The sequence below is a fragment of the Sceloporus undulatus genome, chromosome 3, assembly GCF_019175285.1.
Source record: "Sceloporus undulatus isolate JIND9_A2432 ecotype Alabama chromosome 3, SceUnd_v1.1, whole genome shotgun sequence".
In the NCBI taxonomy this organism is placed as follows: Eukaryota; Metazoa; Chordata; class Lepidosauria; order Squamata; family Phrynosomatidae; genus Sceloporus; species Sceloporus undulatus.
This window is the reverse complement of record NC_056524.1, coordinates 272,928,464-272,942,400: the sequence shown is the minus strand read 5'-3', so window position 1 is coordinate 272,942,400 and position 13,937 is coordinate 272,928,464. Positions and strand designations below refer to the sequence as shown.

Sequence of the window (13,937 nt, the reverse complement as noted above, 5' to 3'; positions counted from 1 at the left end):
TATCTATCTATCTATCTATCTATCTATCTATCTATCTATCTATCCATCCATCTATCGGTGTGTGTGCATCAGGGCGAGTGTGACATAGTGGTTTGAGTGTTGGGAGTTTATCACACTGGGGCTAATTTCAGCATCAGAGAGATTAAAGCATATTTAAAGCATCCATCAAATAAACTAAAAATGGTGAGTAATTCCGCAAATGATTATCATATGCAATTCCGTAAATAAAGCAATATCAGAAATGCATTGTCACTGAAATCCTAAAAGTAAAAAAGATGCATGTGACCACTTTAATGGCAGGTTTTGTGCAACGTTGTGTGAAATCGTTTTGCGTAATTACGCAATTTTTGCAGGGCATTCACGGGATAAACTGCCGATGTCCCAACTTCTGCCTCTCTGCTGTCCATTATATCATTACATTGCCTGTGCTTTCATACGTTGTCCCATCAAGATTGTATTCCAGGATCCTCCACTTGGGAAAGATAGTATTTATTACAGCACACAGAAAAGGAGGAATAAGTTACACTCCAAATAAACTTTTGTGGGTGGGGTGGTTAGGAAAAGCAGCTGCCAGCCACAGTCCCATTTCACAGGTAAGGAGAAGGGATGCAGGTGCTCATGAGTCGAGGTCTTGACTTTCTAAATGTAGCGTCTGTGTTCTTCGCGGTAGTCGAAAGGATCCCCCTCAAAGGGCAGGGGCGGAGGGTGGTTGTAGTACCCCATCATGAAAATCCACAAGGTGCCAAGGCTCAGGACTGGTGTGACCAGGAGGAAGCAAATGTAGTCCACCGTGCGAGCAATGCGGTTCCAGTTGTCTTTCTCCTGCAAACAAACACGCATTAAAATCTCAGGGATGGAAATGCTGGAGTACAAACAAGATTTATAACTTGAGTCATGAGAGGGTTAATGGTGAGCGACTGAGCTAGAAATGATCTTCAGCTGTGTGTATTGCCTTCATCAGCTGTTGAACCTTCAGAAGGCTAGCTTTCACTTGTGTTCTCTCTCTGTCTCTCTCACACCGTCTCTTAGCCTTTTTTCTTTTGCATTATATTTTGTGTTACCCTGATTCAAGGCAGTTTATATTATTTGATGTATTTGCTGCTTTGTATTAGTCTGTTTGCCATTATTGCTCTTGTTCATTTTGTATCTTTTGGTTTTGAATACTTTTGTTATATATTGGGCCTCATTCCCACTTATAAAAAAAAGTGTTTTGCAATCCGAATCAATGGATCGATTCGACAGCGGAGCATGGTTCCCACTACATTTGCCCCAATTGCATTTTTTCCCCTGTAAAATAACCCACTTGTGGTTCACATTCATGAATGAATCAGATCAAAATGGATCCGCTCCAGCCAGCCAAAGGGCAAATTTAAATCGATTCCGATCCACATCTGGTTCGTACTTGTGTAGAATAGATTTATCCAAAAAGACACAGAAAACATCAGTATCAAAGAGATGCAGGTTAATTGGGTCTAGTGCGTGGCCCCCTTCTCCAAATCGATTCAAGTGGGAACCAGGGTCATTTGAACTAGTTCAAACCGACTTGTGATCCAGTTTAAAAGATAGTGGGAATGAGGCCACTGTATATACTCATGTATAAAAAAATTGACCCAAAAAACCTGAATCGACTTCTCCACTGGATCCATGTAAGTTCTGTGCATAACTCTTATATGCCTTATGGTGAAAGGCAAGAGCATAATCTGTCCTGAAAGCACTGACCATCCTCTACACTCTCATTGATCCAGTCTTCAGTGTGAGCACAATGATACCTGCTGGGATTTTATACGCCCCTAGATTTTACCCTTGACTTATCCCCAAGTCAGATCAAAATCCATAATTTTGGCCCCAAAACCTGCCTTCTGACTTATACATGAGGTCAATTTATAGTCCAGTATATAGGTACATTGTTTTGTTACTTTTCAAGCAGATATAGATAAAGATTATATTACCTTTTTATAATAATAATAATAGTTTTTATTTATATCTTCCCGCCTCTCCCGATGGATCGAGGTGGGATCACAACAGAGTTAAAAACATTTACAATATTACAACATTAATTACCACATAATTAAAACCACAGCTAGAAACATGAAACATCAATCAATCGCAGGATCAGATGCTCTCGTTCCATACCAATAGTCTTCATAAGAGGTCAGGAGGATATGCGCGGCGAAAGAGCTCTGTCTTTACCGCCTTCTTGAAAATTTCCAAGGATGTAATAAGGCGAGTCTCCTCTGGGAGTCCATTCCAAAGTCTATGGGCAGCTATGCTGAATGCTTTTTGGGAAGTAAAAACATGTTTGGATGCTGGTTCCTCCAGCAGATTCTTCCCACTTGTTCTAAGAGTGCGGGGCGGATTGTATAGGGAGATGCGTTCCCGTAAGTAACCCGGGCCCAAGTCATGTAGGGCTTTAAAGGTAATGACCAACACCTTGTATTGTGCCCAGAAGCTGACTGGGAGCCAGTGTAGATCAAAATCCATAATTGCTTTTGGCTTTTTAATTCCATTGTTTCAACAGGAAAGAGAAGTAAGGGGATGTGCAGACTGGCCATTAAGGCTGGCCTGAGGGCGGAGTTGGGGCATGGCATCCACACAATTCACGCCCTGACTCCGCCCCATGGTGGCGTTATGCTGCACACCACATCACACAGTGCGCAGCATCACAGCGCTCCTCCAGTGCTGCATCCACACAACGCCGTGCCAAAGGAGCACTCTTAGTTTGGGGAGCTTTCCCATCCCTAATGGAGTTCCTATAATCCTGTTTTTATCTCTGTTGTTGTTTTAAAGTGTCTTTTGTGAGCTGCCTTGGGTCCAATTTAGGAGAAAGGCAGCATATAAATGAAGCAAAATAAATATTTTTTAAAAACTGTTTCATGCACTGTTTAAAGTTTTGGGTGTGTTTTTTGGGCTATGTGGCCATGTTCTTTTTCATGCACTCACTCTTCCATCATAAATCTCTGAAATAAATAAGTCAGAATAGGCCTTAAAAGCCTCAAGAGCCCTTTGACAATCCCTTCTGAACAGGCCAGTGCACCAAATAAAAGGTGGCTGCAGATCAGATCTGGGAAAAGACAGAGAAAGCACTGGCTTGCAATGGAACAAATTCAACACCATTTGGATTCTCTGTAAAACAAAAACAAAAGTGAAGGAAGAGTAAAACTAAAAGGTGGTACTGGGAGCAAGTCTTCTGAATGCAAGAAGATAGAGCAACTGACACCTTACCTTGAATATATCCAATCTACCATTATAGCAATCTGAAATCACTTTATCTGTCATGGTGCCATACTTTGGACTCCTGGAATTTGTAGTTTGGTGAGGTACTTAGAACCCTCTGCCAGAAAACTCTGCTGTTAAGGTTCAGGGGAAGGGGAACTAGGGGATTCTAAACACTTCAAATCCCCAAATTCCACAGGCAGGTTAAAGCGGTATTAAACTGCTGCATTCGTGCAGTGTGGATACTGAATCAATGAACCTGATGCCTCCTGCTTACCTCACTGCAGTCATTCTTGTCCCGCATGTGCTTCACAATGTAGTTGGCTCCTGTAATTGCTGGCTTGATCTCATTGTAGAGCTGTTCCTCCAGGCCATCGGTCCCATGGGGGTTTGGCCCTAGTGACACAAGGGGAGAGGAGATGTGAGCAGAGGGCATCCATGGGGAAAGGGGAGGCACAAATGCAGGGTGAAGGCAGTGGCTACAAAGGAAAGAGGGAATAGAGTTTGGCTCCCAGATCCAGGATTTTGGGACCTGAAAGGAGCCAAGACCTGTTGGGTGGACCCTTATTAAAAATAAAATACATAAATAAAACTTTAATTTATATCCCGCTTTTTGTTTCCACAATCAAAGCAGTGTACAACTTTTAAAAATACAATATATACAATTCCCCCTCTTAAAAAAGGATTAAACAATTCCATCTATTAAAATTACAGACAATAAAAATCTAAAAACAATACTGCAATAATAAAATAACGGTGGGCAGAGTCTTTGCTTATATATGTCTGTGGGGAGAGCGTTACATGGCCGGGTTCTATTCCGGGAAGGCCTGCCGGAAGAGATCCTTCTTGACGCTCTCAAGATTGGCAATTTGATCTCGTCCGGCAGGCCATTCCATAAAGTGGGAGTGATTGCGGAAAAAGTCCTCTGGGAGGTTGCCGTCAATCTGGTCTTTGTGGACTGCAACAAATTCCTCCCAGAGGAGCTGAGGGTATGGGGCGGATTGTATAGAAGGAGGCGATCCTTTAAGTACGTTGGGCCCAAGCCATGGAGGGCTTTAAAGGTACTGACCAACACCTTTTTATCATTTATTACTGGCGTTCCTCTGTTTGGGGTCACCCAGTATGGGGTACAATGGAGGGGCCTGATGAGCTCCCAAGGCTTCACCTATGGCTGAGAGGGAGCAATGCTGTGCCCTCTGGAGAGCTGTTTCGGTTCTGGTGCCCCCAAATGGAAGGCACTGCCCCCCACAAGCAGCAGCAGCAGCTACTTGAAGGGGTGGAGTTGCAGTCTTCAGAGGGTCATTTGGGGTCTGGCATGGCTGCTGGGAAAGCAAGAAAGGAACTGTGCCAGTCCCACAGGGTGTATTGTCCTACCGGGTGTACACACACAAACCCTGGTGTCACCCAAGGCTATCTACACTCCCCACACCTCACTAGTCTTTGAAGGTAGGTCATGCAGAACTAAGCACATTGCTTCTTAGGTTTCTAGGGTGATACATTTCAGAATGATATATTTGCTAGGACAGTGAGCCTTCTGTCAACCCCATAAATGCATGGACTTCACACTCTCCAGATCTGGACCTGGTCCCTGCTTGAGCCACCATGCTGTTGAAAGGTAATGAAGAAGCCATAAGAAGGAACTCAGTGTCCTGCTCATCACTGCCACCACTTTGTGATCTTTGGGCTTTACTGTACTTTGAATGCCACTGCTCCCTCCATCAGCAACAAATCCTCTTTGCATTGGTGCTCTCCTTTGGAATTTCCAGTTAAAACCGGCTCATCTCTCCAACCGCCTTTGCAGAGGGGTCTCTGGCCTTTAGAAAGGGGATGCCTTTAGAGTTTTAAGACCATTTATTGATTGATTGCACTTACATCTCATTGATTGTCTCTTTCTGCATGGCAGAATGAGGTTGGACTGGATGGCCCTTGGGGTCTCTCATGCTATGTTTTCCCTTTGAACCTGCTGCTTTTTGTACCAATAGCATGCCCATTTTGCAGAAAGCAAACTCCTCTCACTCTCTCTGCCAGTTCACTCACTCGTTGGCCCAGTACTTTACTATCTCATACAGCCTTTTGTTGTTGTTAAATGCCCTTGAGTTCATTCCAACTCATAGAATCATAGTTGGAAGAGACCACAAGGGCCCTGATCCAGTCCAACCCTCTTCTGCCATGCAGGAAATCTAAATCAAAGCATCCCCAACAGATGGCCATCCAGCCTCTGCTTAAAGACCTCCAAGGAGGGAAACTCCACCACACTCTGAGGGAGTTTGTTCCACTGTCAAACAGCCCTTACTGTCAGGAAGTTCTTCCTAATGTTGAGGTGGAATCTCTTTTCCTGTAGCTTGCATCCATTGCTCCATTGGGTCCTGTTCTCTGGAGCAGCAGAAAACAAGCTTGCTCCCTCCTCAATATGACATCCTTTCAAATATTTAAACAGGGCTATCATATCACCTCTTAACTTTCTTTTCTCCAGGCTAAACATCCTGGAGAACATAGGGCATGGTTTCCAGAACTTTCACCATTTTAGTCACCCTCCTTTGGACACCCTCCAGTTTCTCAATGTCCTTTTTGAATTGTGGTGCCCAGAACTGGACACAGTATTCCAGTATTCTGACCAAAGCAGAATACAGTGGCAGTATTACTTCCCTTGATCTAAACACTATCAGATGAGGCTTGAACTGGGGGACTTCAGCACTGGGCTGTTAGCTGCTGTATTGCACTGTTGACTCGTGTTCCACTTATGGTCTACTTGGACTCCTAGATCCCTTTCACACATATAAATCTCATTCAGCCAAGTGTCCCCCATAATCCTATATCTGTGCATTTCATTTTTCTGCCCTAAGTGCAATACCTTACATTTCTCCGTGTTAAATTTCATTTTGTTAGCTTTGGCCCAGCTTTCTAGTCTATTCAGGTCATTCTGAATGTTGATCCTGTCCTCTGGAGTATTAGCTACTCCTCCTAATTTGGTGTCATCTGCAAATTTGATAAGTATCCCCCCCAATTCTGTCATCCTGGTCATTGATAAAGATGTTGAATAGCACTGGGCCCAGGACAGAGCCCTGTGGGACCCCACTGGTCACTTCTCTCCAGGATGAAAAGGAGCCATTATTGAGAACCCTTTGGGTTCGGCCGGTCAACCAGTTACAAATCCATGTAACAGTTGCCTTGTCTAGCTCACATTTTACAAGCTTGTTTGCAAGAATATCATGGGGAACTTTGTCAACCTTACTGAAATCAAGATATCCTCATGCCAACCCTGTGGATGAGACATCTCCAAGACTCCCTTTCTTCCTCTTCTCTGTTTAAATTTTATGGCATCGTGCCCATGATCTGTCTCATTGAGTCCATCCGTCTGGTGTGTGGTCTTCCCCTCTTTCTACTTCCCTCCACTTTTCCCAACATTATTGTTTTTTCTAATGAGTTGTGCCTTCTCATGATGTGGCCAAAGTATGATAGCCTCCATTTTATCATATTGGCATGTAAGGATATTTTAGGCTTGATCTGTTCAAGGACCCATTGGTTTGTCTTTTTGGCTGTCTATGGTATTCTCAGCACTCTTTTCCAGCACCACATCTCCAATGAGTTAATTATCTTTAAAAAGACCATCAAGACAGATCTCTTCTGACAAGCCTTCCCTGAAAAACACACTCAGTCACCTCCCTACTGGTTATCCAACATCTTCGCTTATTCCTGTCTTGATTGCTTTAATTAATGGTTTTAATGATTTATTTTATATTTTATCATAGGGCCCATACAGACAGGCCAAAATAAAGCTGCATTTGGTCACTTTGAGATATGCTGTTTAAACAATGCTGGCATCCTAAGAGTCCAGAAGCTGCGCCAAAGATAAGGACTGAAGCATGGCTTTGGCGTGGCTTCTGGACTCTTAGGACACATGCATCATTTAAGCAGCATACCTCAAAGTGACCCAAAGCAGTTTTATTTTGGCCTGTCTGTATGGGGCCATAGTTATATTTAGATATTTTTGATATATATGTAAGGAAGGGAGGAGGGGGATTATTTATATTGTATTGTACTGTATTGTATTGTATTGTATTGTATTAGAGTTGTATTGCATTTTATGTGTCAATCCTATCAATCCTATGGGAAGAGGCGGGATATAAATAAAATTATTATTATTATTATTATTATTATTATTATTATTATATCTGCTTTGTTTACTGTCCAACTCTCACATCCGTACATGGTGATGGGGAATCCCATGGCATGGACGAGTCTAACTTTTGTGCTCAGTTGCATATCTTTACTCTTTAGGATCTTTCCTAGAGTTTTCATGGCTGCCCTTCCCATTCTTAACCTACCCCTTATCTGTTGACTTGACCTTATCACCACACGCACACACACGCACTTGTTCATCACTGATCAGGCAAACATATTGTGCATACTGTATATCCATTCTACGCTGAATGGCTTAAAATCACTACTGGACTTCTCCTCCTCCTCCTCCATTCATCTTGTCTCACTTGCAGGCGTGATCCGGCTGGCCAAGCCATGTCTCTCTGACTGCTTCTCAAACATGAGCTCACTGCGGGACTTGACGGTGAAATATTCCTCTGCCTTGGTTATATAGCCAACGGAGCTGCTACGTCGGATCAGCAGGCCATCCCGGGGCTCAGGCTCACTGTCATCCGGCTGGGACATGTGCAAGAGGCGAGGAAGGGTCTCCAGAAAGAACTGTGGAACAAGGGGACATTACAGGGGAGGGGTAAGTGAAGATATGAGATTATCGCATCTGAAAATCCCACTGGGATAGATGCGGATTGAAAAGTCAAAAGCGGGTGTTATTGCACTCAGCCAAGGCTGGGCAAGTGCAAGGTGTCTGCAGCCCAGACCCCAGCAAGCTCCGGTTTTTGAAAGGTTCCCGGATAAGCGCAGCTGGGATCTGGGCTGCAGACAGGTTGCACTCGCCCAGCCTCGGCTGCATGCAATAGCATCTGGTTTTGACTTTTCAATCCTGCTTCTATCCTGGCAAGATTTGCAGGTGCGATAATCTCCTAAAACTACCATTCCTGGTTAGGAAACCCTAACAAAAACTGGTTGGAAAGTTCCTTATCTATGCACGAGAAGACAATGTGCATAGTAAGTACAGTGTCTGATGCACTTTAGTGTTTTAAATCTTGAGTTAAGCCTTGGAGGTGCATGGCAACATAAAACATATCAAAGGGTCCTTCATAAAGAAAGGTTTAAGAACCCCAGTCCAAATGGATACCCAGCCTTGGCATTTGGACACATAGTGGAGCCAAATGGGCACTTACACCTTAGTTAGTGATCTGCATGAATCAATGCCTTTTTGAAACCTAAATAAATAAATAAAAATTAAACCCGAAAGAGACATCCTTTGCTGTCCCAGATCATTTGTGTTTGTAAAGCAATTATTGTAAGCTCTGCTAACAGCTGTGGAATTTTTTTAAAAAAAATATTTTTAATTCAAGTATTTTCTGGTGGTGGTCAGGATAATAAAAAAATGCTAGTGTTTTGGTGTTTAATGTGTTTAAATGTATGTTAACAACAACAACAACAATAATTTATAGCCCGCTCAATCACAAAGAATCCGGGTGGGTTACAACAGTAAAAATACATTTAAAAATACAATAAAATACAAAATTAATCCCTACTCAACCCCCCCCCCCTCCATCCTGATGGTAAAACTACAATTAAATAACCAGAGTTAAAAACAATAAAATACAATTAGCTTAAAGTTGCAGGAAAAATTTGGTGGGCGGAGAGACATAAATCACAGTTGAAATCATACTCATAAACAGGGAGAGGAAGGTAGAGTTTGTTAACTAGGTTGTGAAGGCCTGCCAGAAGAGATCCATCCTAAGAGCCTTCTTAAAGGCTGCAAGAGTAGAAATGTGTGGATCTCCTCCGGCAGGTCCTTCCACAACTTCGGAGCAGCAGTAGAGAAGGCTCTTTGGGTGACCGGGGCTAGCCTAGCTCTTTTTGGTTGAAGTAGGTTCTTCTTTGAGGACCTCAATGCGCAGGACGGACAATCCGGAAGAAGGCGTTCCCTTAAGTATGCTGGACCCAAGCCGTGTAGGGCTTTCAAGGTAATCACCAACACCTTGGACCTTGCTCAAGAACTAATTGGCAGCCAATGGAGGGACTTCAGAACAAATGTTATATGATCAGCTCTGTATTGCTGTTCTCTCTCTCTCTCTCTCTCTCTCTCAACAAAAAGAAAGAAAGGCCCGTTCCGCACGGGCCTTTGTGGCGCCCCCATCATGTGCTAGGGGTTGGTCGAGGACCTAGTGTCCATACTGGCCTCACCCCTAGCACGTGACGGGGTCGTAAAAATGGCTGTGCCCTATACACATGGGCGTGGCCATTTTTACGTGCCGGACGCTTAGTGTCCACACGTAGCATCACGAAAATGACGCGTCAAGTGCGCCATTGGCGCCTCGTCACATCATTGCCGCGACGCAAGAAGAAGCCCCATTTTGGCGCTTCTTTTTAGCTGCGCCAGGAAGCCTCGCGGTTTGGCTGCTGGGGCTTCTCGGTGCAGCTAATGACGGTGCAGGCAGAGCGCCGCTTTTCGGTGCTCTGTAATGTGCCAAAGTAAAGAAAAGAAAATTCAACCCATTCTGAATATCAAGAGTGTATGTAGTGGAGAAGAGTCAAATGAAGGACCTTCTGAATGGGAGAATAGACACCCAGGAACAAATTCTTTTTTAAATGCCCATATCTCTTGTAAGTGTTTCCAGGATGACAGTCCAGCCCACTTTTAACAAAACAACAGACTCTTGGTTTTGCTTGTATATCAGTATCCAAAATTAGCCACACATTGTAGTTCCAAAAGACATTTTTTTGTTGGGATTTACATAATTACATGTATTTCTTAATAGCACTGGTAATTTTCTCTTGGTACACAGCATGGGAGTGTGGCAGCTCTCCCATTCTTCAATGCCCTCCTTGCTGGCTTCTCAGTGGAGAGAAACAGAAACGTACAATTTAATCGATGAACCGCAATGAACTCACCTCTTTGGTCCAACTGGAAAGCCTGTGGGTGCTAGGTGTTCGAAAATGGACATTCAGCTCCACGACGCACAACACGCCAACTGCTGTAACAAGTAGCATAACAAACAGCAGGTACCTGCCAGGGATGGACAATCATGCCCTATTAAGGGTTGGTGTCAGGATAAGAGTTTCCTGTGTTTGCTACCTATAGATTTTGCCATGCTTGTAGTATTGTTAATACTAGATGGTGGGATATGCTCTGCTTTAGATGATGCTGGTTGTTTAACATTCATGGGGCAGTTAGTGAGTAGATGTATGGGGAAGTGAGATCATGCCAGAAGCCATCAAGATCAGTCCCATGGGAACAGGTGATACAGAGAAGAAAGGAATGATGTCCTTGGGAATTAGAAGATTTAGGCCCGGTACAGAAGGGCAGTGCCAATTCTAGGGTTCCAGAGTGCACACCAACCACACACTCCAGAACCCTAGTGCATATGGACTCTGTCATCATGCCAGCCTCCTGTCCACACAGTGGCCGCCATGATGATATCGCCGCCACGCAGCGTCCAGACATCACTTCCAGGAAGTGGCATCATGGCGGTGCCTTTCCCCCTTATGGCGCCACCAAAAAGAAGCCACTCTAAACGGTACACCTGCTGTGGCACCACCTGTCTGTACCATAGAAATGTGAAAGCCCATTCCAAAGTCTGGATTGCTATGTGCTTTTATTACACTGTGTAACTACTGTTATTTCAGTTCTGACAACATATGTTTGCTGTGAACATCTTTAGTTTTCTGAATAAAGCTTGTCTGTTCGACTTCTGAAACTTGGATTTTTTAAAACTGAAGTACTGCTTTACAAGACCTTTGACTTCCGCTACTGAAAATGAACTAATAAAAAATTTAAAAAGCCTCGGAGGTAAAAAAGAAAAAAGAAGAAAAATTGAAATATTTGAACTTGCAACTACAAAACAAAGAAAAGGAATTGAAAAAATATCCAAATGATGCAAACACCAAGAAAGAAGTTAAATATCTGCAGAAACAAATATCATTGTTTTTGGTAGAAGAAATGGAAAAGAAATTGAAAACTTTAAAACAAAAATATTTTGAAACAGCAAATAAACCGGGTAAATTACTGGCATATCAATTAAAAAAAGAAAAATCTAAAAGAACCATCTCAATGATTAAAGAGGGAGATAAGATAATTACAAGTCAAAATAAATTGAAGAAAAAAGTATTAGAGTATTTTGCAGAATTATTTAAATATCCAAAAGTAGACCCGTCAAAGATTAAAAGCTATTTGGATTTGCAAATATTGTACAGTTTACAGAAAAACAGAAAGAAATTTTGAATAACCCGATTACTTTAAACGAATTGGTCGATGCAATAAAAAAAAGTAAGTCAGGGAAAACTCCAGCTCCAGACGGTTTCACGAATGAATACTATAAAAAATGTCACGAGTATCTCAAAGAACCATTATTACACATATTAAATGAAATTCTGAGGGGTGGGATACCACAAACATGGACCCAAGCAGATATAAGCCTGATCCCAAATGAAGGAAAAGATGGAACATTGCTTAAAAATTATAGGCCGATTGCATTATTGAATACAGATTATAAACTATTTGTAACAATTTTGGCAGAAAGATTAAAAAGTGTTCTAACTAATCGGATTCAAAAAGATCAGTCCGGTTTCCTACCAAACAGAATGATTAAAAATAACATAAGAAATTTAATTAATTTAATTGAGATTCATGAAAAAAATATAGATAAGAAATTGGCTCTTATATTTATTGATGCAGAAAAAGCGTTCGATAATGTATATTGGCAATTTCTGATTGAATTACTGAAAAAAATGGATGTGGGTTTGGTATTTCAAAACTGGATTGAAGCAATTTATGAAAGACAAGAAGCTAGAATTTGGGTAAATGACGAAAGAACGAATAGCTGTATGGTAAACAGAGGAGTGAGACAAGGATGTCCACTCTCTCCGCTCCTCTTTATTGTAATATTGGAAGTGTTACTTAATAATATTAGAGAAAATAAACTGAATCAAGGCTTTAAATTGAAAAAAGAGGAGTATAAGGTAAGAGCTTACGCTGATGATTTAGTGCTAACGATAGCAAACCCAGTAGAAAGTAAGGAATTAATATTGGACACATTTGAAGAAGAATGATTTTCTTCTTTCAAAGTCTCCCTATAATAGTTAGTGAAATGCCATTTAGACAGTGGGAAAGGGACTTATCTAAATTTATATGGAATGGAAAAAAGCCCAGAATAAAAATGAAAATATTATATGATTCGGTGGATAAAGGGGGATTGGCATTATCCAATTTCAAATGGTATTACCAAGCTTGTGCTCTCGATTGGATGTTAGATTGGATAAGATTGGAAAATAGAAGAAATTTGAATTTGGAAAAAATTGATTTAAAATTTGGCCTGCATGGATATTTAGTATATGATAAACAAAAGGTAGATAGTAATTTTAATAATCATATTATCAGAAAATCGCTGTTTAAGGTCTGGTCAAAATATAGGAAAAAATGGTGCCCTAGAGTTCCATTGTGGACATCATCAAACGAAGCTATCTTTGGTAGGGAACAATATAAAAAGGAGGGCTGGGTGACATACAATGAGATTACAAAGCAGACTGAGGGTAAAAGGGCAATGAAATCACAAGAAGATTTGTATTTGGAGGGTATGTACAGTAATTGGTTCTCTTATAGACAAATTCAAGAGCGTTTCATATCGATTTGAGGGAAGGAGGAATTGGGGAAGGAGATTTAAAATTTGAAAGGATAATTAAAAATCCACAGAAACAAATTTCAAACCTATATAGATTAATATTAGAGTATGAATTGGAATCAGAAACGGTGAAAGAATTCAGGATAAAATGGGCCAAAGATATAAATGAAACAATACAATTAGATCATTGGGAGAAACTTTGGAAGGGAAAAATCAAACAAATTATTAGTGTGGACCTAAAAGAAGTATATACAAGTCCATGTTTAGATGGTACCTTACCCCACATAGATTGTCTAAAATGTTTAAAAATAATAGGAATCTTTCTTGGAAATGCAGTAAAGAGGTAGGAAGCTACCTACAGATGTGGTGGAATTGCCCCATTGTAAGGAAATTTTGGAAAGATATACATATAGAGATGAGAAAAATCTTTGGATTAAAGGGAGGACCGACTGTTAAGTTCTATCTCTTAAATATGATGGAAGAAGATACAGAATATGAACATTTTTTGAAAAGATTATATTACTGGCCCTAGTCATTGCAGCCAGGAAGACTCTCGCTCAGAACTGGAAAAAAGAGGATTGGAGATGGAAGATGCTGGATATCTATGAGATGGAGAAATGGACACACCTGGTGAAAAGCAGACCTTTGGAAGATTTCTATGAAGAGTGGAAGGTTTGGAAAACATATCTGAGTAATTTAAAGGAAGATAAGATGTATACTATTATAGAGGATGTATAGAGTATAGAGTAAAACAGGAATGGTTTTTTAGGTGATAGACAGATATATGATGGTAATGTTGCTGTAAAGTTAGTTATTTCTCGGTGAAATAATAATAATAATAATAATAATAATAATAATTATTATTATTATTATTATTTTCGATTACTTTAAAATTATAATTATAACTAGGGTTGTGATATTAATTGCGGGTATATAAAAATTAGATAAGAGGAAACATTTAGAGTCTATTTGGCTAAGTAAAAACAGGGATAATGA

The 13,937-nt window shown here is 41.1% G+C and overlaps 1 protein-coding gene across 1 annotated transcript in view; it reads right to left on the bottom strand.

The window, feature by feature from the left end:
- Window positions 1-277: 277 nt before the first annotated feature.
- The window catches only part of CHRND (cholinergic receptor nicotinic delta subunit), a 29,003-nt gene continuing 15,343 nt past the window's right edge, over window positions 278-13,937 (bottom strand). Inside the window, exons 9-12 of the mRNA XM_042460700.1 lie at window positions 10,216-10,330; window positions 7,701-7,911; window positions 3,491-3,609; window positions 278-822 (exon numbers count right to left, since the gene is read on the bottom strand). Coding sequence (XP_042316634.1) covers window positions 640-822; window positions 3,491-3,609; window positions 7,701-7,911; window positions 10,216-10,330 — 628 coding nt within the window. The 3' untranslated portion in view covers window positions 278-639. The remainder of the gene's footprint in view (window positions 823-3,490; window positions 3,610-7,700; window positions 7,912-10,215; window positions 10,331-13,937) is intronic.